Genomic DNA, 25457 nt, shown 5'->3' with positions numbered 1-25457 from the left:
TTTACATGGTTTTGGAGTATTTTATGGATTGTGACTTGCCAATATTTTTATTGATTATAATTTGGTAATTCTTTATTGTAACTGTTAAGTGTAAACTGTTTAATTATTGTTCGCTGAGAGACCACAATTCTCTGGTTTTCGGACAGGTTTTGAAATATTATTGGATATCCCTGCCAGTACTTCATGTTCTTCAAAAGCAGTCTCTAAAAAGCAATAACCTGCCCTGAGGGAGGGAAGCCGCAAGTGTTAAGGGTGTAACTAAAAGGGGCAGGGTTGGTATTTACTGATGAATTAAAGCAAACATTCTCTACATTCTGACTCCATGCTGAATCACCACGGAAAAAGCAGGCAAGAAATGCCACAAAACGATAGACTAATAGTATTGGGAGGAGGGCTTAAGGAGAGGGTGACCCTATTTGTTTGTTCTTCAGTCACGATGACAGGGCATTCCACCATTCAGCCAATCCCCATAGGCAGGGCCTCTTTCTCTAAACTTTGCTCTGTGTATCATCACAGTGCTGTTAGCTTGGCAATGACAGGACAAATCTGGAAAAAATAATGGACACAGCCATTTGTCCAAATGAACTATGCCAGGTTTACTTCTAATGATGCCTGCCAAGAAGAAATCTCTCTTACAGAGCTACGGGACAATAAAGAAACTTTCTCCTGCAATATATAGATGTTTACTATGATACATATTTCAATTTCTATATTTATCTTAAGTTATTGACAGTTTTAACTGAATTTGGATTATTTATAAATGATGTTATAGAAACCACAGTAAATGGGTAATGTCTTATAATTAGGTCCTATTTGTAGATTTTTAAAATTGTGCAGATGACATATATGTGATTTTGTAATTTACACTTAAATTAAAAATATTAAAAAACATCTTTATTAGATGTATATACGGCAAATGTATTGAAACCACATACACAATGATACCAACCAAGAGAAGGGGATTAAAGCACCTCTAAAGATACAGGTGATTAAAGTCACCTCCTGTCCGTTTGTCACCTGTGCGCAGTTCAGGAATTAAAGATCTGCGTCTAAAGCAAATTCTGATCTTGGGCTCTCAAGACCCACGAAGGGAGCTGAATGGTTAAAGCAGTGTCTCTAAGCACTATGTCCAACCCTGCCCTGCTGCCATTTGACTTTCTCACAGCAGGGCTCATGCTGGTCACCTCTGCTTGGAAGACTGAAGGAGGACAGAGAGGGAGAGATGGTTGCAGAAAAAGTAAGCACTTTGGCTAACTGTTCTCCCCTCCACCCTTTGTGTTGTCCCTCAGTTCATGTTCATTCTGCTTGGCCTGCAGTCAGAGAAAGAGAAAGCATACCAGCACAACCCCTGGGTGAGTCATGTGTCAGTGGAGGAAGGTGGCTTAGAGGGGGAAACACCATCTAAATCAATCCACTCCCCCATCCAGTCTTTCCTCCAGGGTTGGTTTCAGGTTAGAAGAACATGGTCATCAAAGAGCCATCTAGCCATGTAATCTGCTTTGCGTCAGCAACCAACCCGATGGCTCTGGAAAATTTACAAGGACATGAAGGTAGAGGCTTCTTCTGCTGTTTATTCCCAGCACCTAGCATTCAGAGATAGAAAAATGGAAGCTCCAATCTGTCACAGTTAGTAGCCATGCTGAATAGACCAACTCCCTATGAATTCAATAGGCCTTCCTGGATGCCTGCGGTGTCTCCTCTCTCATTCCTTCCCCCACTGAAATTAGGTTTGAAGTAAGTATTTTGTTGTAGTCAATAGAAGAGGTTGAGGTATGTGCTTGTTGTGGTACATGCAGCCCCCAGGAAAGTTTCTCCAAATGTGACCAGAGACTCAAAAAGGCTGGCAATTCCTATTTTGGGATGACTTCCATGACTATACAAGCCTAAAAACCAGAGTTACTTCTGGCAGTTTCAAATAAATATGCATTGGAAGTCAAATTTCTTTTCTTTTTAAATCTTCAGTGTTTACAAACTGCCCAATAACAAAGGTTCTCAGGGTGGTTTTACATGGGAAGAAAAATGAAGCCATAAAATATGAAAATGCAATAAGGAAAAATAATCCAACATACAATAAAAGTAGAAACAGAGAATGATCTTTACACAACAGATCCAAAGAGCACTAAAAATATTTAAGAACAAAAATCCTGGGGGAAAGAAAAAGGCCACAAAGTACGACAGGCCATGAAATTGTGTTGCTTGGCACCTGTTTTGTTGCTGTTTCTTAACCATACATATCAGGGATTAGGGGCATGATCCAAATCTCCCCTTCTTAGATATACCAAAAGGGCATGTCTGTGAAGGGTAGGAAAAGTAGTTGGGGATGGAGGCGGGGGGGGGGGGGTCCTGCCCAGGAAGGTTCCTTTCCCTCAACTCCAATTCATCCCGGAGTTTACAGTCATACACAACTCCCTGTAAGGCTGATCAACACAGCTGGTCTCAGACAAGAAAAAGGGGTAAATGCCCTGCACTGACCATTCCCTTTCATTTTCTGCATTCTATCATGGCTTTTGCCTGCTCTTTGGAGGTAAAGTCACTGAATCTGGATTACGTCCGTAGTTTATGGCTGATGCGCTCTAATAGTGTTTTAAAATAATAATTTAAAGTATTTCATTAAAAGATTCCAGGGCAGTGTACAAAAGTATAAATAAAAACTAATTCGGTCATAATATATAATTACTTTTTAAATAAATAAAAAATCAGCAAAAGATGAAAGCAAATAAAATGCTTCAAAACAAAAGGGCAAAAACAGACAAAAATAATCTAAAAGCAACAGTCTTTTTACATTACTCCTGACATTGTTCATCTGCTTTTAGTTTATTGCATTACTTTCACTTGATTTCTTTCTGAGGCTTGATCTGTAGACGTACATCAGAAAGCACATCCAGCTGGGGCGGAGGTGGTGGGGGAAGCAGCCACCATCTCAAGCCAATGTCCATGCTGTGCGGGCTCATGGAAGTTGTAGCCCAAATCTGGAGGACCCCAGGTTGAAGAAGACTGCCTGGGAGGATGCTTGCTTCCATGAACAGAATCCAGAGTTCTGGCAGCTCTTACTTTCTGCTTTCTCTGACCTGTCAATCCTCTGTTCACTGCCTAGAGCTCTAGCGCAAGTTTTCATGCAATGGCCAAACAACGCCCCTCTATCAGATTTTGCCCCTTTCCCCATTCCTGTAATGTAACCTTTTTGATCATCACCCTCGTCTCTTACTTTTTGTTATGCCAAAACACACCACAAAACTCCAAAGAAACAAGAAAGGATGTTGTCAATAATTCTTTCAAGTCACATAGCAAATACATTTAGAGTCGCCTTCCCCAGAATCTGGAATTACACAGAAGGCAAATGCGTAGCCTCAGGAATTGAGTGTCTGAGGGGGAAATCTCTCATTGCTCCTCAAATTATTGCAAGGGAAAGAATGTACTATCAAGGGCCTTTAAAAGGAGCCTACTGATGTGTGATCAATGTACAATACTTATTACAGCTGGAGAAAGGCCATGTCCATAACTTTAGAACTTGTAGTAGTAGGTAGAAAGAGAAAGGAGGACACAATGAGAGTAGGAGATACAAATTAAGGGGCCCTCAAAATAGAGAGATTTAAGAGGAAGAAAAAAGCCAGTTTTATAGTGGCCAACCCACAGTAAAGACACACAAAGCAGGAACAAAAAGGCATAGGGTGACATTCTCCCTAAGACTTCAACTGTATACTGAACTGAATAAAGGGGTTTGTTTTAGGCTGGTTAAAAGCGGAAAAAGCTGTGTTCAAAGCAGCCCAAACTGGTTCATCAGGCTCCTTCTAACTGCCAAAGACCAGAAAGTTCAGATCTCTGATAGGGATGCAAGCCCTCAGGCACAGCAAAGCATGACATGATATAAATGACACAGTCTCTCAAATAAAAGCTAAGCTAGCACCAAAGGACAGAATCTGTTGAAAGCCATACTATTCTCCCCACTTAATGAATGCCCTTCTTGCACATCTATCTGTAATTCCTCTTCTATATTCAATTCCATCTAAGTCTCTTTTTCCTCACAGTCTAACACCAATGTGTATCACAGTGCTTGCCCCGCCCAATTTTCACTTCCCAAAGCCATCTTACGGCCTTTTCCATCTTCATCTTCACACTATCTCATATTCGGTGGAGGTGGGTGGGGAGAAACTTTTATAATTTTTCTTTTGGCTAGAAGTCATGTTTCCCTTTAAGGAACTAAATGTATCAATGTGCTTGACCCATTCACATGCCCCATTCACAGTGTGGTGGGGCGTCATCTGTACAGTAAAATGAACACATGGGGAAAAGGGATGCAGGGCAAAAATCTCTTTAAAACAACGGAGCACAGCAAAGTGAAGGGGAGGGAGGAAACAGGGTTTTGCTTCCCCTTCCCAGTGTGCCCTTCTTCATGCAAAGACCATACTTCATGTTGGACCATACAACTCTAATCATCCCTGACCACTGGCCTTGATGGCTTGGGCTGATGGGAACTGTAGTCTAAAACGTCTAGAGGGAATCAGGTTGATGAAGGCTGATGTAAAGAATAAATTCACCTCCCACACTTTACATGGGGCAGACAGATGGATAAAATTCTAAATAAAATAAATAACGTATTCCATCACTAATACCAGAGTAAAATTATATTGACTTAAAAAACTTTTTAAATGACTTAGTTGCATTAAACCTAACTTGGAGACAGATGATAGATAGATATTGCTGAATGTCAGTTCTACAATAAATCAGCTTTATTAGCTGCCACAAGTCCAAAAGGGACAGAGGAGGAAAATCCCATGTTCTTAAAGGGCCATAATTATTGCAAATTTATTTGGGTAATTGATAGTTGAGAGCATTTCCTCTTTTTAAGAACACAGACCACTTAAGAGGCAGCATACCTGCACTTTGTGAAGACAAATCCTCCAAAAAGGGGGGGGGGGAATTCCTCATATACATGAACATTTGTTCCTTCTAGTACAGAACAATAGCTCTAGGAATGGGACATGAGTTCAGATACAGCAGGCAAATAAAACACATACAAAATGAGAGAACGACTGCACAGCTCCCTTTAGTTGGCTGTTTTGCAGATACAAGCGTTATCTACTTCTTTGTGACTGAACGTGCAGTTCCCCCAGCTATGCAACTGCACCATGCTCAGGCACAGGGGCTTAAAAAGCTAGAGGCAGATTATATGCAGATAACCACTTCATTGCAACACTTCATTCTACTGCAGGAACAGGCATGCTGCTGTACTCCTACAAGGATTGCAAGGACCAATTCAGGCTGGCTGAACTGAAATCTGCCTACACAACACTTTATCACAATGTATCACACCCCAGAGATTAGTACACATCATCATCACTGGTGATCCTAAAGGCATTAATGCTTGTTTAGCAGCTTTTCGTACACAAGAAATGGTTTTGTAACGTGGAAAAGTGGCTTTAAAACCACTAAACTTCAAGTGCCTCTAAGCCCAAAGGACAAAGGCAGTTATTCTTCCTACATACAATTCAGAAGAATCAAGAAGGAATTCTAAGCTACTGCTGGACTCAGCATAAAGGGGAACGTTTTCACTGAGAGATACATGCTCATCCCAGAAAAAGTGGGAAAACTTAAGGGCTGTGAATAGGCCGTTTGTCTGGGCAACCAAGTCTGCAAGGGGTGGTGGCTTAGAACATGAATCCAGAGAGATTCTATATGAGTAAATGTTCACTATTGTGGATTAAGAAGCACTGCTGTTTTTTAAGCAGTCACTCTTACTTCCCAGAGAGCCTTTTAGTCTCTGACAAAAAAAAAAAAAAAAAAGCAAGAGACAAAACAGGGCAGTTTACGTACGATGCAACTGGACCAGGGAAAAGTGTGAGGGGAATTTCTGAGCTGTGTGAACCACTACACTGCTTGCTCGCATTAAATTATAATTTGTTTTAACTACATAAAGGCCATGCTTTATGAACGCTCACTGTGCCAAAATTCACTTACCTGAATGCAACAAATTAGTACCCATTCCTTGCTATATGCACTGGAGATTTCATGAGTAGGAACGCATTAGAAATTTCCCCATAGAAACCAATGGAAATCGTCAATTCATTATGCGAACGAAAATTGTTGACTCGTCATGCAAACGGTCACCTAGTGAATGATTTCCAGGGATTGCATTGTGTTCATAAAGTGGGACCTGTGTGTATAGTTAATTATGATGCTCAAACCAGTGCGCTATAATGTGCGCTATTAATCTCTAGTATTAAACTGTGAGATTGACAGAGCCACTTTCTGAACTGCTTGCTTCTGTCAATATGTCATATCGCTCATGCCAGTGGGATACTAACTGTCACATGCCAGGGCCCATGTCACTGTATGCTTCATTTCCAAACATGGGCACCTTGGCAGTTACACACTGCATTGATCTTGAAGGCATTCAGCAGCTGACACATGCAAGTTACTCTACAACAGAAATGGGCTGTTGGTGCAAATGATTCCCTGCTTTGAAAAAATCTTTTAGGAATAGGCTCCCCCCCCCCAACCCCATTAAGTAGTACCTAAACTACTCGGTATCAGTTGTGAAACTTCAAGTATATTTAGGGCTCTCCAGCAATGCTGATTTATGCCACCTTCTTAATGGACAGTTATACAGTTCCTTCACAGCACCACTGCTGCCAACACTGCAGAAGTCCCTTTTTGGGGTTGGTTTGGTTTGTTGTGGGGGCTGGGTGCAGAAGTAAACTAGGGATCTGTATGCTCCCTTCCTGTCACCTTAATCAGTTTGAAGGGTCTCACCACAACTAGCACTTATCATGTATAACAGTTCTGGAATTTGTCTTCCTAACCACAGAGTAGACACGTTATGTGAAGCAGTAACTCAAGTAATGTTCTTCTCCTAACCCATATGATACATATGAACAGTTGCAGCGTGGTGAAAGCAGCAATCTAAATTTTAGAGGAGGAAAGGGAGCAGACAGTGACATTCTAACGTAAAATGGCCTGTCACCACTAAATATTTGGTAGAACATCTCATCTTCTGTCAAGTGACTCTTCTATGCTATTTCATATTGCTTCCTTAATGATTCAGCATTACTAAGTTCTAGGGATGTGATTCTGTCTGCATCAGCAAGGATATACAGGGCTAATGAACCCAACTAGGGGAGTAAGTAAACTTGGGGTTCACCTACACAGTTAAAGGAAACAGATGTGTAACAGGAAAGCAATAATAGGCATCTAATTACAGGCTTGGCAGGATCAACTCAATGTGTATACTGATACATGCAACATGCTCACTAGCAATGGTGGTGTGAAATTGCATTACTCAGCCAATAATATTTAACCTTGCAAAGAAGGAAGGAGACGAGGTCCCAAGAGAAGAGGGTGTCAGTCCCAAACCATGCAATCTGCTGACAAAGGCTGGGGGGGGGGAAGGACTCTGACTGTCACTTTCTAGCTATAAACAGCAATATGGCTTTTGTTGCACAGCCTTCTACCTTGAGTTTAATTTCCTGGGAGGAACTTAGTTGCTTTCACCCCAGCATCCAAAATACTTTCCGAAAGCCACCCAACATGGCACAATTCAGAAGGGTCTCCCAGGTCTGAGACCAATATACTGCCTGGGCGTCCATGATGGCTCTTCCAGTTATCTTATTGGCCATTCAGTACAAAATCACAGCAAGCTTTTGTGTTACAAACCTGCTGAATTATGGTAATGACCTCTAGAGGGGAAATCATACTGTTTAAATCAAGGAGCAAAAAGGAACCGAGCAGAGATTTGCAAAGGCAAATGCACACGCGGATACTTACTAATTGCTCCTGTAAAAGTTGGCTGCGTAAGGTCTTTTGGCACCTTCCTGTAGATGTCAAGCCTGGAAAAACACACATACAAAAATGCTATAAAACAGGTGGAGCATTTCACTATACACAGTCAACAGAGCTGAATGATGCTTAGAATTTTTCCATTAAGTTTTCCAACAACATCATTTCTCATTTTACACCAGAGTGCAAAAAACATCTTTTCACTCAGTTATGTAAGTGAACTAGTTTGCGATTACTACTAGCTAAAGTTTGACGGGAAGGAAACTGAGGGAGAGAGAAGGAGAATTCCTATTCTTTTAACTGTGTCTCACTCTCAACCCTGACTGACCGGAGGAGAGAGACCTGACAATCAATCCCTTTTCCAAGACAGCTCTGGTCTATAGACTGTGTAATAATCTACCACCACCCACCCAGGCAACCCCTATGAAATGTAAGTGTAGCTCTTTGGTTGCTTCCAGGAAGAATTTCAAGCTGAAATGGTAATCAGTGGAAGCTATTAGCCTCTACTGTTTTAAATGGGTCTTGTATATTTTCTTGTTCTGCTGTTTTTAGCAGTATTTTATCCATTGAAAGCCACAGAAATTGATCTATAAACATTGTAACAGTATGGCAGTAGAATGGACAGCTGGAGATAGCTTACTCAATTCATGTTGGTTCCATTTTTAGGTATCAGAAGAGAGCCCTGCATGTGAAAGCACTTCGGTGTGAAGAGTTTAATCAGACTGGAAAAAAGAATCACTTTCAGCCTTCTAAAGGTAAAGGTACCCCTGCCCGAACGGGCCAGTCTTGACAGACTCTGGGGTTTGTGCGCCCATCTCACATCTATTGGCCGGGGGCCAGCGCTGTCCGAAGACACTTCCGGGTCACGTGGCCAGCGTGACAACGCTGCTCTGGCGAGCCAGAGCCGCACACGGAACGCCGTTTACCTTCCCGCTGGTAAGCGGTACCTATTTATCTACTTGCCCCCGGGGGTGCTTTCGAACTGCTAGGTGGGCAGGCGCTGGGACCGAGCAGCGGGAGCGCACCCCGCCGCGGGGATTCGAACTGCCGACCTTTCGATCGGCAAGCCCTAGGCGCTGAGGCTTTAGCCCACAGCGCCACCTTCTAGCACGACACAATTGTATGCATGTGTGGTTCCTTACAAACAGATCACACACACACCAGAGAGACACGAGGACTTTACCACCTCAACAAAGCCTGTAGCATCTGACATTTTCAGAGCTATACATATTTTACAGCCTGATTCATCTTTCCCCTCATTTATAATATTCCTGAACAAAATGGCCCATTTATGGACCCGCAGCTTCCCTGGGAACATCTGGAAAGCACTGTTTACATTCTTTCCACACAGACCACAGCAACAGCAGCATATGATAAAGAGCCCCATAGCAGCTCATGACATCATGGCCTCACAGGCAGAGGAAATAGCTAAACTTCCTGCTCACAGCCCATTAAAACCTCAGCACTGGCGTCGTCTCACTGAAATGACAATAATGCCTTGGCAAACTTGGCAAGGAAGCCAGGAGGAGAAAGAGAGGGGCTTTGGCGTGTAACTAAATAATTGGAAACAGGAAATAGCTCCAGGCTGAAGGCTGTAAAAATAACACTATGTGGATACTATAAAAGGAAGTGTGTTCTTGGAGGGAGAGACAGCCCACTGCTAGATTTTAAAATGTGTTGTCAACATTTCGGGGTTGGGGTGGTTTAATGAGAAGGATGATGCCTTCTCTGGAAATAAGGAAGTTTCTTCTCAGAACTTTTTATTTAAATTGTCTTAAATGACTATCATCTGTAGAATGTCACTGGCAGGGCAGTGGAGGGGAAAACAGATTTAAGGGGGTAAAGACATTATGTTACATGTATTAAGAGAATTCATATATTTATAAAGGATTTTTTTTTAAAAAAAGTAATTAAGTTGACCAGTGGTCTATCTACTTATCTCCACAAGATGCTTGCCAGTCAAGACGCTACTGTACTATTTGGGGCCTACATGGCAAATGTGGCAAGCTAGAAACACCTGCCAGCTATATAGCAATATATTTCTCCTTTTCTTTCACCCTTTTCAGTACAACTGCATTATAAACAGCAGTGTTACCATTTGACATTATTTGTCCTGGGGAAAGTGCTCTTCAATTTCCTCTGCATATGACCCCAGGGAGCACCTAAAACCCATTAGAGCAGGAGTGTCTAACCTCTGGCCCTCCAGATGCTGTTGAACTCCAAATCCCATAGTCCTGCTAGTCAGCCATGTTGTTTGTGCTGGAAGCTCACCACTTGGGAGGAAAACCAGCATTGATATTGAGAAAGAACTGACACCTTGTGGAGCGGCGAATCTGTGACACTCATGGTCAGAGCTGAGAATCAAACTTTTCTAAGACTAATACCCTCATCACTATTCTAACCTAGAGCAACTCTCAAACTTTGCACCAAGGAATACCCATCTGCCACAAAGAAATAAATTCGTGAAATAATTTTGCTGGATGCTATGAACTCAAAGCAGCCATTCACAGTGGACAGTGCCTGCTGGGAGTCTGCATGACTTATTGCTCTGGCCTTGCCTCCTTCTAATTAGCCTCCACAGAGACCAGGCAACTCTAAGTCCCACTATCTGCCTAATCACATCAGATCATGACAGAACTCCCCAATGGAGGCTGCTTTATGCAATGCTGCATGCGTTACTGCTCTGGCTCTGCCACCTTCCAATCAGAAAAAAAAATGCCCAGGACAGTGGCTCAGGCAGAAACAAAGGCAATTGATTCCTCTGAAATCAAGTATATCTTGATCTTAAAATCTACCCTTGGCAAGTGCAACAAAAGGTGGCATTGTTGAAAGCTTCTATTCATGGTTCCAACCAGCCAGATATGCCCTTTTTCCAGGATATGCCATTCCCTTCTGCTTTGACCAGTTTTCAGATCCTGTACCCCTCCCAACAGTCATCCTACTGTGTCCACTGTTTTTATCCTTTATGGGGCCGTCCACCCCCCAATCTATAGTTTTTTTGTACTTCTGCAAACCTTGGGGTCAGGTCTATGCTTGGGCTGCTAGCAAACACCTCAGCTTGCTAAATCTGGTAGAATGCTGCAATGTGATCAGCAACACGCCTCTCAAAGATGTACATGGCCTCCACCTCTTAAGGAAAGTGATGCACAACCCGCTCACTAGGGCATACCTCCAGCACAGAGGTAGGAGAGCAGCAGAGGCAAGGGTAGCAGCTTTCAGAAACAAAAGGGGCGCAGGTTTGTGCGTATGCCACACAGTCGAAGCATTCTGAGCACAGCCTGCCACTTAATTGCCTCTCAGGGTCGTTTTTCTCTCCATACACAAGTGAATCATTCTGGTGGTGAGTCACTGAAGAGAAATGAAATTCCTTAGCCACCTACACTCCACAAGTTCTCAAACAAAGCTGAGGTGTGTGTTCAGGGGGGTGGACAGGGATGGAGATGGGAAAAAAATTTAACAGATAAATTTACAAAAATGTGCAGTTGTTCGCTGAACTACAGGAGAGGGAAAGTTTTCACTGTGGTATATTCAGTCTATTAGTTTGAACCACAGGTTTCCTCTACCCACAACCACAATCACACTGTGTTATATTGCACAAAGCACTCTAGAACTGAGAGGCACTTCAGGTATAAGCAAAATATTGTTAAACACAGAAACCAAACAGATGAAAAAAGTGAACAAAGAACAAGTTGAATCCACAGCTATTATTTTTTAAACAACCAGGGATAAGAACTGGATGTTTGGATTTGTTCTTTTCTTATTCTTTTTGCATGGAGTGGATGGGCATTGGAAGAAAGCCCCCGTTTGTAACAAAGAAGCCTTTCTTCCAGTGCAGATAGCAGGTATAGAGGCCCAAATCCAGATCAGAATCACAGCAAGAAGCAAATGGTTAACACCCCCCTACTCCCCAGAGTCCTGATATGGTTCATGAGCCTCCCAAGTCTGCTATGTACTTTTTAAAGCTATCTAAACAATGAATGGCACCTCATCTAGTTTGGGCCTTACAGTATGTAAGAGATGGAATATACAGTCAGAGCAAGGCATATTTCCTCTTCCACAACTGTCCAAGCTAAGGATAAAAAATTCAGGTGTAAATTAGCTGACACCCATTTACAACATGCCCACTTAGGGCTAGTTCTCACATGCAACAGATGAGGAGTGTGGCTGCCCCTGTTCTGTGAAACAACATTCCTGCCAAGATATGATGGAAGCCCACTATCTGTCATTTCCAGAAATGGCTGAAGGTATTTTTGTTCAGACAGGCTTTGCCAGCTGGATAAATGGATCTCATGCCTACTTGTCAGGGTTGTAGACTTGTTTTAAATGTGTCTTTTAACTGTTTTTAATCACTTTATATGTAGCTAACCTTCAGACAGTGGTTTAGGAAGTAAATAATAAAATTGATGATGATAATAATAATGATGATGATGATGATGATGATAATGGGCAAGCATGACACTATGAGAGAACGAAGCAGAACTTTATATAAGTGAACAACATCAAGTCTGAAACTAATTCAAAACATTATGTTCAGGAAATCTATTCAAATTTGGGGGCAAATACACTGAACCGGTTCTTTACAGGAACCACTGAATGGAACCAGAAGAGAAATACCAATGCTTATGCATTTGAAGGTCATTGCAATCCAATCCAACAAGAATTTTTCAATCCTAGCCTCCAGCCTCAAATATACAGTGGTACCTTGGTTTGCATACATCTTGGTTTGCATACACTTTCATTTACAAACACGTCAAACCAGGAAGTGCGTGTCCCGGTTTGGAACATTTTTTTGAATTACAACCCAAATTTTTTTAGATTACGAACAAAAAAATTTTGGAGGCTCCATTGGCAAAAGCGCACCTTGGGTTAAAGCTTGTTTTGGTTTACAAATGGACCTCCGGAACGGATTATGGTTATAAACCAAGGTACCACTGTACTGGCTAAAAGAGGGATTGCCCCGCTCCCCGCCTTCTGGAAATTTCTATTACTTAAAGATATTTCATTCACAGGGAGCTGAGAAGTAGGGAAATAGGACTGTTACATTTTCTGAAAAGGCTCACAAAAAGACTACATTTTTTCCACACTGCAAATCCAGTTATGTACCTAGAAAGCAAAATACTGATGCCCAACATTCCGGGTGTCAATGCATAGTTCAAGCTACATACTCCAGAATGCCCAGTAAAGCTACACTAGGAGATTGTTTCGGCCAAAGGATGCATTTCTTGCCAGCATTGGGGTGGGGTGTGTGGGGAGGAGGGAGGATATGCACAGACAAGGGGCATACTTTGGTCAACAAGACATATGAACTGGTTCAAGTTAGGCCCATGTCCACATGACAAATGGAGCTATGTTAACCACAACTGGGTTAAAAAAACAGCTGCCCGGGACAACACTAAATGTGTGTGTAATCTCATCTCACAGAAGATTACACTACATGATGCCTGAAAGAAGACTGATTTTTAATTTAAAGACACTTAATTAAAATATACCACACACAATTAAAGATATTCAATTGAATGAGCAGGAGTCAACGAGACCCCCAACTCTCTGCAGCACATTTTGGGGGTGTGCAGGGGGCTGCAAGGGGAGGAAAAGAAGGAGAAGTCTGCTTCTACAAGCAGACCGACATGGTTGAATGTCACTCTGAAAATTGTTTTTTTTTGTTTAAAAATCTGACAAGTGTTGACAAACGAAATAATTTGAGTTTAACACTGCTTGGTGAATAGTCAATACAACTATTATACATTGTTATTATACATACGTTTATCCTTTAACATAATCACAACTACCTGAATTTATTGCATTTCACTTTGCCTCTGACCTCACAGGTAACATATTTATTTCCCAGCACCAGGGACAGGAAAGCTGTGACTCTCCAGACTATTACTGCCGTCATCCTGGACCGTGGGCCATGCTAGCTAGGGCTGATGGGAGTTGAGAGCCCCAGAGATTCTCCACCCCATCCATCTGATAACATTCCACATATCTGATGAAGTGGCTCTAAGCCACAAAAACGTCACAAGACTTTTATGATGCACTGTTATTAATGCTAAATTCTCTCATCCTTCAGCAAATTATGTCCCTCTCTCTCTCTCTCTCTCTCTCTCTCTCTCTCTCTCTCTCTCTCTCACACACACACACACACACACACACACACACAACACACCTCATTACAGAAGAAAATACAACTTTGCCAACTCCTGAATAAAAAATAGGAACTGAGTCACTCAGTTATTGGCTCTGCGGATACCTTTCTGCAGTGCACCTGCTCTCAACATAATGCAGTGTGGGTTGATATGGAGGAGGTTTGATATGGGTGAATGGGTGAATGGCCCTGCATTGTGCCATATGTTTGGGGGGGCTGCCTATTGAACATTGTCAATTCTGAGCCTCTGGTTCTATTAAAAGATCCTTTCAAACACAGTAAATTATGCCCTTCAGTGATTTTTAGCTTATTAAGCAAGCTAAAACTGAAGCCAAGCATTCATTTTTCACACTATATAAGGCCAGCCAGTTGAAGAGACTGGAAAATGAAATTAAAATAGCAAGATGCATAAAAAGGGCATTCTCTGTAGCCGTATGACGGTATAGGAATAGGAAAGACTGGATATAGAGAGCTTCTTGTTGCTATTTTTTAAAAAGCAGTTCCTAAAAGGCTATTCTACTACAGTCCAAAATAAATAAATAAACTTTTGACCTTTCAGCCTCATTATCTATACTAGCTCACCATGTAACAATGCTTTTGGAAAGGATATTGGGAGGTACCTGCAAACTTCCTTCCTCCAATGTCAATATCTTTAGTTATGAAAACTAATGAAAGTTCTCATGATATATCTGAGAATATACGCAGGAAAGGCCAATGCTTTTACAAATTCAATCTCACAGCTATTTTCTTTACCCAGCACACAAATCCAGGGGTGGAAATGCAGGGAAGCAGGAGAGAATCCATACAGGGAAGTCAAGACTGTAGTACATGGTGCGTGCATAAATCCATACTATTAGTTCACAAAACAAGGGATTCTGATCTGGGAATTCGCACGATTTGACCTGCAGATCTATCCCCCATCCCCAAATCCCAAATATAGGGCTCCTGTTACTCCATGATCCAGTTATAGGATTCTGCACATATTCAAGGGCATTCACTGTTTTCCATTTTATTCTGATGAAACAGGGGTATAGAACTGGATCCAGCCAACAGGATTGTCAATCACACAATGATACAACAATGCCAGGTGACTCATTTTCCTTTAGCTACACAGTTTGAAATCAACTGTTGTGGTCAAAGGCACAACTCTTTGCAAGCACCAATGATAAGATCATTATCTATACTTGCAAAGTAAGGAAGCACCCAAAAGGCACCATCAACAAAGAAGGCCTGCTTGCACAGGAACAATCTGGAACTCATTTTAAGCTCCTAGTTGTTCCTTTGGGGCCACATCCTTACCTGCCTTGCACCTGACACCACATATGTCAGGTGCAGGGCAAGTTGGCAAAGGGGAGGTGGTTTTTTTGGGGGGGGGCTTATATTGGAGCTAGTTAGGCCAATGGAACAGGAGGTTCCTCACCCCTGAGCTAAGCCACAGCACTGAAAACAGGTTCCGAGGCTAAGCAAATTAAACCCACCCAACCCTTCAATACCTTTTAGGAAAGGACAACATTTAATCACACCCATCAAGCATGTTGAGAAGCGTATTATTTAATAACGAGCGAGTTCCAACTTTTCCTTGGGTCACTGCTCTGAAACAATGACCACAGGATAATTTATCTTTGCTTCTTTAGTAATGCTAGGTCACAGGCACTCAAATCCTAAACAGTTAGAACAGCCAGAAACAATACCATGGGCCTGGCAAGAGCACCACGTTCTCTCAGAGAGATGGCTAGATTACTCAAGCTTAAAATAAAACCATAAAAGGTTCCTCTCCTATGCACTCTACAGAAGGTAACATCTATCAACCTTTTACCCCATGGTGGTTGCTAGCACTCTTACTGGATGGATTTGCAAGGTAGCATGGCCATGCTTAAATTTGCCTTGCCATGTAGCTAGATGCACCAAACAAATAGCTCTGTATGGAGCTGCATGCATGATCTGTAAATGTACCTGTAATCCTAAGTGGAAGCTACCAAGCTTGGAACATCCCTTTGGATGACTTGGATCAGAGACATGGTTTTTTCTAGAGGCTGCAGGTGCCAATCCCTGATGGGAAAAGACTTACTAGATGTGCAACATCTATGCACCTCTCTAGGAGACATGCTGCTGTCAACTCTACCCACATTGCTGTTCAAAGACTCTATCGTTCTGTGCGGCCACTCAAGAGTCTGTGCTGTCACTTGGTCCTATCATTTGCCAGAGTTTCCCCCTCACTGGATATCAAAGTATCTTAAATTATGTCTACAAAGGAATCTTTTCATCCATCTTGGATCTTATGCCCCTTTCCAAGCTAGTGTGCGCTCTGTGTTGAGAAGAGCCAGGAAGCTTGGTAGGCTGGACTTAGCACAGGTAATGTCTACCTGGTGACCCTGTAGTGCCAGGAAATGCCAAGAATGCAGAATGAAAAGTGATGGTAATGAGTATTGGCAATTACCAACTAAAAGCTGCTTGTTAATACCACAATATAGCAGGGATAGGAGAGAAGACCCTTGGAAGAGCAACACCTTTGTCTTAACTCACTGATAATCCAACATTATTGCAAGAACTGAATGGTCCTCCCTGAGCTGCCATCAGCTATCTTTTTCTGGCTCCCATTAGACAGCCTACTGAATAGCCTCTTAAAAGTCCAATACCTTATAACGTTTGCTTCTGAGGTTGCATTTGACCTCACTGCAGACACAGGAATGGTCACTTGGCTCATGAGGTCATTCTGACATTAAAAGCATATATTGGTCATAGGCCAATGAGGTTATTTTCTTCCCACCATCACTGAACTCTTCTTATGGGCGGGGAGACAGGGCACAGCCAAGTCCATCAATCCTCTCTAGGAAGTGAGATGAGTTACAGGCAAGACCAACTAACCTGTGTTGTGCTGGTCTAGCTTCCTCCAGAGTTCCAATATGGATGTTCAGTTTGTGTAACTAATTCCCCAATACTTCAATCACTTGAAGACCTTGACATTCTAGCTTCCAAATTTAAAACTTTGGCAGGTTTGAAATAGTTTTCCAAGGAGCCACCAGATGATAATTACTCATCTCCTCCCAAATAGAGCAGTGGGGAGCCCTCCTTAATTTTAACTCCCCGCCCCCAGCACACACTAAAAGTGCAACATTTGTTATTCAGATTACACAGAACACACAAAGTTATTTATTATCTTAAAATATTCCCTTTATTTTTTCACACATCCCCAAGATGACTTTCTAAAGTGAGTCATACAGGAGAAATCAAACTGTGGCATCAGCTACAGCAAAAAAAAAACTCATTTACAAGCAGAAGCCTACTTGGATAGCTTCTGTCTTACGACTTAGCACTTAATTATTGTTACAAACAATGTGCAACAGCACAATGACCAATATTAAGAAAGAAGAAGTTGCTGTTCTAGGTTTAAAGGACCAAGATAATTTCGCAGTTTTACAGAATCCACTGCCACTTTTTCTATTTCAGACCTTCACACAAAAGCCAACAAAATTGGATAACAAATCCTGCCTAGTGTGTCTGTAGTTGTGCTTTTATGTGCTTGATTGACTGATTGTTCTTCTTGTTGTTTAGAATCAAACAGAAGCAGGCCACATAATTCAGCCAACCCCTTCCACATCCTAGTCCAAAGGAATAAAGGAAAAGGGGAGGAGTGGGTTAAAAAGTCACAGTTCATTTTTAAAATCATGTGCTGAGTACAGAAGAAGAAAAAAGGACAAAAACAACAGGGAGCGTTGCTACTTTAAAAACTTAACAAATTTTATTTATGCCACCTGGTGCCGTCTAGTCCATGGAAGATTATGCCATAATAAGCATGTTAGCCTTTTAAGCTGCCACAAGACACTTTGTGATTTTTGCCACCCAAGACTAACACTTCTGGAATAAGGGGCAGAAAGATCATTTCAAGATTTTTTGAAGGTTTAAAAGGACTTACGGCATCACATAGGTCGAGAGGAGGGGGGGGGAGAATATTTTATTCCAAATTGCCCTGTCACACTTTTTTATATAATGCTGCTCTGCCAGTTTTTTTTGTGTAGACAATGATGGGTCAGAATTTGCAGAAGATGCCAACATATTTCACACTGCTGTTTCATTTCCTTTTAAAAGAGTGACATTTAAAACATATTTTTCTTCAACTGAAGGGAAGAGTTTTTTCGGAGTTCTAGAAACTGTCCAATTCCATTGGCCAATTATATCTAATCCAATACACCTAAGGAAAAAGATGGAGAAGGGCCACAGTTCGGTGGTAAACTGTATGTTTTGTATACAGAAGACCCCAGGTTCAACCCACATCATCTTAGGGAAGTTTTCAATGTGTGATGTTTTATTCCGTTTTTCATCTGTTGGCCAGAGTGGCTGGAGAAACCCAGTCAGATGGGTGGGGTAGAAATAAATTATCATCATTATCATCATCATCTTCAGAGACAGTTGAGAAAAATGCCTGAAGTCCTGAGAGCCACAGCCAGTTTGTGTAGACAGGATGGCACAAGGGTCTGAGCACGATGGACCACTGATTCGACAGTATAAAGAGTTTCCAATGAGATAGACATTTTGGATTTTCTAGCTTTATTGCATTTATATCCCACCTGTACTCCAAGGAGCTCTGTGTGGCGTACATAGTTCTCTTCTCCCCATTTTATGCTCACAAAAACTCTTTGTGTGTTAAGTTAGGCTGAGAGCGAGTAATTGTCCCAGTGAGCTTCATGGCTGAGTGGGGATTTGAACCCTGGTCTCCCAGGTCCTAATCCAGCACTCTAACCACTACACCACACTGTCACATAGAGCTACAACTCAAAAAGCCAGAACATAAGGGCCAAAGTACTCTTTCATGATGCTCTGCATTGTGAAGCACATTCCAGTGTTGCTTATCACACGGGTAAATACAGGCACAGTTGTAGGCCCCTCTCCTCCTCACCTTGCCAGTACTATGCAAAAACACCAGAATCATTTATATTTTATACAAATAATTGTATTTATACACTATAATAATACCGCTTGAAATAGCAAATGTAACCTAAAACAAAGTAAATGAGGCAGCTTTAATGAAATACTTCATTATGCAGCAGGACTCCATTACTTTATAGCTGTAGAGTGAAGGGAAAGAGCCACAGGGGACACCAATACTCTCCCTGTTCTCTTTACCGCATCTTGCTCACTTAGTTCATTTTGTGTGGGTGGGAGCAGAGAGCACAATGCCACAGAACTCCACCACAGAATTGTGAAAACTTGTGGACAATGCAGCAGAGCAACAGGAATACTCTCCCAAAACAGCAAGCCAAAAGTTCCCGTCAGTTACCACAAATACCAGGGCCAGCCCAAGACATTTTTCTGCCTGAGGCAGAAGACAAGATGGTGCCCTGAGCCCCACCCCTCCATTTCATGCACAGAAGCTGAATGGACTGGCAGTTGAATCTTACATCAACACTGGCAACGGTATGGCATCCTCCAGTGCGCCTGAGGGAAGTAGGCTCGTTCAGGCCTGTGGCACTGATCTCTGACAGAGAGGAATCGCCAGGAGCTCAAGAGGCGAGGGAAAGGGGCTGTGGCTGCTGCCACTCCCAATATCTACTTCCTGAGATGAATTGCTTCTAGCGGAATGGCCAGTCCTGCCCATTGGTAAGCACTAATGAACCTTCATAGTTTTGTTATACATTTTGAAGCCAGCTAAACCTCCATAACTGCATCATGAACTGTGTGAGGAAAGTACAAGTGACGCAATTTTTTTCCTTTGCAGAAGCAATAACAATACATACTTAACACCTGTATAGCAATTTCAAACATTCAAAGCACTTCACACACATTATCTAGTTGTAGTCTTTGCGGCACCCCTGTAATGTAAGCCAGTATCATTCTTGCCCATACTGCAGATGGCAGGGGACTGTGGCTGAGACCAGAGTGATTTACCTAAGGTTAACCAGGGAGTTCATAGCAGAGGCACAATTCAAACCAAGGCCTTCCCAGTTCATAGCTCAGTCTCTTAGCCACTATGCTACACTGCAGGAAAGGTGTGTAAATATTACTGTCCCATAATGCAATCTTTCTCCATAGGTATGACTCATGTAAGAATGGGAAAAAAACAAAAACAAAGGAAGTTATTCTCCAAAACTTGAACATGAATCTTTATGAAGCTGACCAAACACCTATTCTAAGCAGGATGAATAAAGTGTTTGTTTTAAATGCCTACTGATTATTAAGTGACTAAGGGATTAGCATCTGTCAAACAGATAAAATGAAGATAAGCACACTCTTCCAGTGTCCTGTACTCTTCTGGCTGTTAACTTACTGGTTGGCCACACTTGGAACTGAAGAACAGGAACACCAATCAGAACCAATCTGCTCCTCCCTTTTAATTCCAGTTTCAAAAGCTAATTGAAATTAAGCAGAGGAAGTTTCTCAAGAGAGGAGGAGAGCAGGCAGCCAGCAAACAAGGATGTAGCACTATTTGGGACGTGCATATTCATCTCATTAAGCAGAACAGAACACCAATGAGGTACTCACTCAGGAAGAGTACAGGAGGCTAAAATGCTGGGGTTACTGAGTTGCCTAGCTGAAAAACAGAAGGTTATATTCAAATGCAAACCCTTGAGTCATCTCCCTAGCTAAACAAAATGCAATCTATGTGCCAGTCATGAGCCCATTTATTGTTATCACAGGAGAGGCACATCTATGGAGGAGTCTCCTATGATCCCAGAAATTAGGAAAGCAGTCCCCTGCCACACACCAAAAAAGGCACAAAAGTTACTGGGGTTTCCGGTGTCCATTCTTGGTGTGAACTAACCTGTGCAACTCCAGACCTTCGATCTTACTGGCTTCCTATGCAAACTGGTGGCCGTATCACTGTAAGCTGCAAACAAGTGCCATGCTACTTGAAAAAGACTACATGTGCGCTGAAAAGGTCCAGGGAACGTTTTCTAAGAAAATGCTTGAAAGGGATTGCATCCTAAATAGATGCAATCTGCAAAGCACTAGCTGGCTTTTTTTAGCAGGACAAAATGCAGACACCTATTCATCGTGGTTGAAGACTGCGCTTTGCATAAGTTTGTGGAACTATATCCAAAATCATTTTATAACAGAAAAAAAAATCCTCACTCTGTTACATGTCATGGGAATTCTTGTTTTGAAAAACACATGCCAACTATTATTACACTTTATCTACTGTGTTCGTTCAGTTTCACTAATTTGGAGGTTTGGCTAGAATAGTATGTGGGAATGCATGTATGTGTGTGCATGCACTGAACATGTATACTGAAGATTTGCTCTGAACCTTTTGCAGGCATGTCCGATAAGCCTCTCTGATGGCTTTATCAAAATATTTCCCAGGCTTACTACAGAGTTAAAGTGGCCTGGACAATGTGTGAAAAACCACATTAGACAAATCTGACTTTCCAAGCTAAGTTTGTAGATTCAACTTGCGCTTAATGCCAAAAGCCTGTCCTTTCTATTGGGCAGCAAGAGTCTAAAAGCAAATAAATAATATATGCATGATGTTGAATTCCCCTCCTCTTTAAGCCAGCCAGCGACTTGGTTACATCATCAGAGAGGAAAATATATTCAAGTAACAGGAGAAATATGTTCAAGTAATAGAAGTGGTATTCAAGGAGACCGACCCATTTTTGGACTGAAACCTAAAAAAGTCAGTGCAAGAGAAGCAATGAATGAATCCGATGCACGATAATATTTCCCTATTGGCTCTTTAAAATGCAGATTGCAGAGCAAGAGGCACCACTGCTCACCTACATCCTGTGCAATCTTGACATCACCTGATTCTCACTATACTAACTGAAGGTAGCTGCGCAACTCAAGTCCACACCACATTGAAATAGAAACAAAGGCACCTATTTTGATCTACTATTTTGATATATATTAATAACAAATAATAGAGCGGGGGGAAGGAGGCAGAGAAAGGAACGATGAAGGATGTAAGAAAAATTCTTTCTAGCACAGCTTGTGAGGGCAGCAAGCACCACAAGTACAGTGGTACCTCAGGTTAAGTACTTAATTCATTCCGGAGGTCCGTTCTTAACCTGAAACTGTTCTTCACCTGAAGCACCACTTTAGCTAATGGGGCCTCCCGCTGTCGCCACACCGCTGGAGCACGATTTCTGTTCTCATCCTGAAGCAAAGTTCTTAACCTGAAGCACTATTTCTGAGTTAGCGGAGTCTGTAACCTGAAACGTATGTAACCTGAGGTACCACTGTATGTGGGAAAGGTCCTTTACACCAGATATGGGTCAAGACTTTGCATGAGGAAGGACTGGTGGTTTACTAATCAAAAAAATATTTCTCTGAGAGATAGAAGTAAATTTCCTAGGCTGCCTTGTTGGTACAATTGTAAACATCCATAATTTGCCATAGTAATTTCTACAATGACTTGGATCCTAAGATCCTACATATGGGAAGAGGTAATTTTCATTGGTAGTTCCTTCCTCCTTGCAGCTCCCTTTGCTTCTGTAAAATGTGTTTTGGAGGGTTGGGGAACCCTCTGGGACAGAATAGGGAGCTGTGCTGAGACTGGCAGCGGGGTATGGAATCAGGAAATCACATTTCCCTCTCTTCTGCCAGCCAGGCCTGTGCAGGAGTGGGGTACAATTGCACCAGGCCTCAGATGGCTAAGCTGGCGCGGCGGGGGGGGGCGGCTACCAGGGGCCTGCCGGACTTACTCTGTCATGTCAAGAAAGCCCAGCCTCCACAGGCCTGCTGTCAGCACATCTCTGTCAATTAGGGCCCCTTCCTTTAATGGAAAGAGCCCGTTCTGGCAGGAGCAGGGGAACTCACAATCAAGGTCAACAGATTATCTTTGTGTCATAATTATGATATATGACCAGTCAGATATTTCCCACCATGATATGAAGTTTTATGTTTGTTTGTTTGTTTTTAAGAGAAAAGTAGGATTTTAATTCAGTGTGTTTTGATAAGAGTGCCACTGATTCAGTTTTGAATTAAACTGTAAATTAAACTTCTACCGGTTTGCATTAAAATCAGATTTCTTTAATTAAAAATTTAAAATCCAATTTTTTAAAAAATTAAGTCTTTTTTATTAGAAACTAGGCAATTTTTAATCCAAATTTGCAATTGTTTATCTAGTTTCCATACCTTTAACATTGTGTAAGCCACTGTCCCTCAATTCATACTTATATTAGCAAATTCACTTTGTGTTCTGTGAGCTGCCATTTATGACTGCCACTAGAAATCCTTCCCAATCAAATACCTGGTATTGCCTGAAAAGGACAAAGGGACCCTTCAGCAGTACAATCTGCCCCATGTGGTCTAGCATGCTCTGTAATAGAATACTGGCTTCTCATACAGGTACAGTGGTACCTTGGTTTATGAACTTAATCCATTGCGGAAGTCTGTTCTTAAACCAAAGTGTTCTTAAAGCAAGGCATGCTTTTCCATAGCAGCGCGGGACTCAATTTACAAATGGAACACACTCAACAGGAAGCGGAACATGTTCTTATTCCAAGACAAAGTTCACAAACCAAAACACCTACTTACAGGTTTGCAGAGTTCTTAATCCAAGTTGTTCATAAACTAAGCTGTTCTTAAACCAAGGTACCACTGTACATGTGAAGATATCCTGAAGCTCATGATCTACACTTTGCAATTAAGAAAGATTTCTTGAATTGTGCTTGTGCCAAATTTCTAACTAATGGAGAAAGATCTCAATAATTTTGATATTCCCACAAGGTAGTCAAAAACATTTCATATTAAACCTACCTGCTGCCTTCCCAGTCAATTCCTTCCTTCCTCTGATGAAACAGAACCAGAGCCTACAAAAGCTCATGGCATAATATTCTAGTCAATCTGATTTTAGGAAATTGTTTAGTAAATAATATTGTGTGAAACATCATTCTTTTCAAGGTTTAAGTGGCAAGTCATTTGCAAAGATATGTTAATATATATTTTTATTTATTAGATTTATATACCGCCCTTCATCTCAGGGTGCTCCACAAGATAAAAATACAAGCTAAAAGCACAAATAAGTAGTTAAAACAGAAACAACAGAACAATAACCCCCTCTCCCACCAAGACATTTAAAAGGCTGTAGAACAATAATCAGCCCAATGCTTGGTTGAAGAGCAATGTTTTGCCTGGAGCCTAAAATATATATAATGAAGGCGCCAGACAAACCTTGCTGGGGAGAGCATTCCACAAATAGAGGGCCACTGCAGAAAAGGCCCATTAGGTAACATTTTCTCCCAGCAGTCACATATTCCCTTAGCAACTTACCCAAGTACTGCTTATTTCTGGTAAAGATAGGATATTGAGGAGATGCTGAGTTATACAGCAACATTCTGGGATGTACTATATGAGGAGAAAGCACTACAAAAATATTTCTAAGTATCTCCTTAATAAGGACAGATGACATCACAAACCCTATTTAAATCATACTGCGCACAGTGCAGTCTGGGCACTAAAATACCACATGTGGAATACAACAATATTTTATGTTTGTACGGCATTACCTCAAGTCAACCACAACACCTGGCTTTCAGACATATTTATAACCCAATTTTCCAGCCAGAGTCATCCACATTTTGCAGAGCTACGAAGAGAGAAAGACAGTTGCTCTTGTTAAGTTCTTACTAACCAGCCACAAAAAATTACTACAGACTTCCTAAGTCCAGATTTCTATTTTATTATATAGAGGCTTTTGCCAAATTAACATCAACCTGAGATTAGAATTGGGTCACATAAGCTTATATAATACATTTTATAAGGGCTCTCAAATTTTAATTTCAGAGTAACTGCCTTAAGTCCAATGGTAAGGAAAACAAGTCAAAAGTTCAAAAATCCTTTTCACTTAAGAGCTAAAATACGAGGTTTTGTGTGCAGTGAATCTCAGTAATTCCATTAGGTTTATGCAAATGTAGAGACCTTTATAGAACCCACTGATAGTGTAAAATGGTTTCTCATCCGCTACTTCCAGTACACACGTATTACTAGCTACAAAACTAAATTTTAAAATTTAATCCAAAAAGTTAGCATATACTGTATTTCATATATTTTGACTTTCTTGTGCACTTGAGCAAGCAAATTAAAAGATTCTTCTCTTCATCATTAAAACTGACACCTTTGTAATGAATTTCTGTTACTTTACCAAGAAGCTATCTCAGGTCACCAGTTTGCTCGCCAAACTCAGAGTGCTGGTCACTAATCAAAGCAACTGTTTAGAAAACCGTTTTAGAAGCAAAGTAAAATTAGCAACACAGTCATGGCAAAATTATTCTTACACATTGCCGTTCAATGGATAAGATCATCATTAATACACATTTTGCTATTTTCCATGAGCAAACACAGATGCCTATATATAATCTGCTCATCATTCACACTCACCTTCACCCATAGCCTCCACCGCTCCTACCTACGTTCAGGAGATGCTACCACAAGCAGGTTGCCCTTGAACAATGATATCACAGACGTGGTAATGTCAAAAGTGAGAATTACAGCTTTACAGTCCCCCACCCCATCCCCATCTCCCTTTTTTGTGTTATATTCCTACATTGCAGGGAGCTGGACTAGATGACTTTCGGGGTCACTTCCAACTCTACAATTCTAT

The 25457-nt window shown here is 41.5% G+C and overlaps 1 protein-coding gene across 2 annotated transcripts in view; it reads right to left on the bottom strand.

Annotated features, from left to right (window-relative positions):
- ERGIC1 (endoplasmic reticulum-golgi intermediate compartment 1) overlaps nt 1-25457 on the bottom strand; it is a 66635-nt gene that overhangs the window by 35446 nt on the left and 5732 nt on the right. The window contains exons 1-2 of one of the 2 annotated variants that reach the window (XM_082212972.1): nt 19315-19333; nt 7762-7823 (exon numbers count right to left, since the gene is read on the bottom strand). In XM_082212972.1, coding sequence (XP_082069098.1) covers nt 7762-7823; nt 19315-19316 — 64 coding nt within the window. In that variant the 5' untranslated portion in view covers nt 19317-19333. Of the gene's footprint in view, nt 1-7761; nt 7824-19314; nt 19334-25457 lie in introns of those variants that run through there. The other variant, XM_082212971.1, reaches the window with a different exon arrangement.

Source organism: Podarcis vaucheri, assembly GCF_965113315.1.
Source record: "Podarcis vaucheri genome assembly, chromosome: 2".
Taxonomy (NCBI): Eukaryota; Metazoa; Chordata; class Lepidosauria; order Squamata; family Lacertidae; genus Podarcis; species Podarcis vaucheri.
Note: the sequence above shows the minus strand (reverse complement) of the source record. Positions and strands in the feature narration are given on the sequence as shown.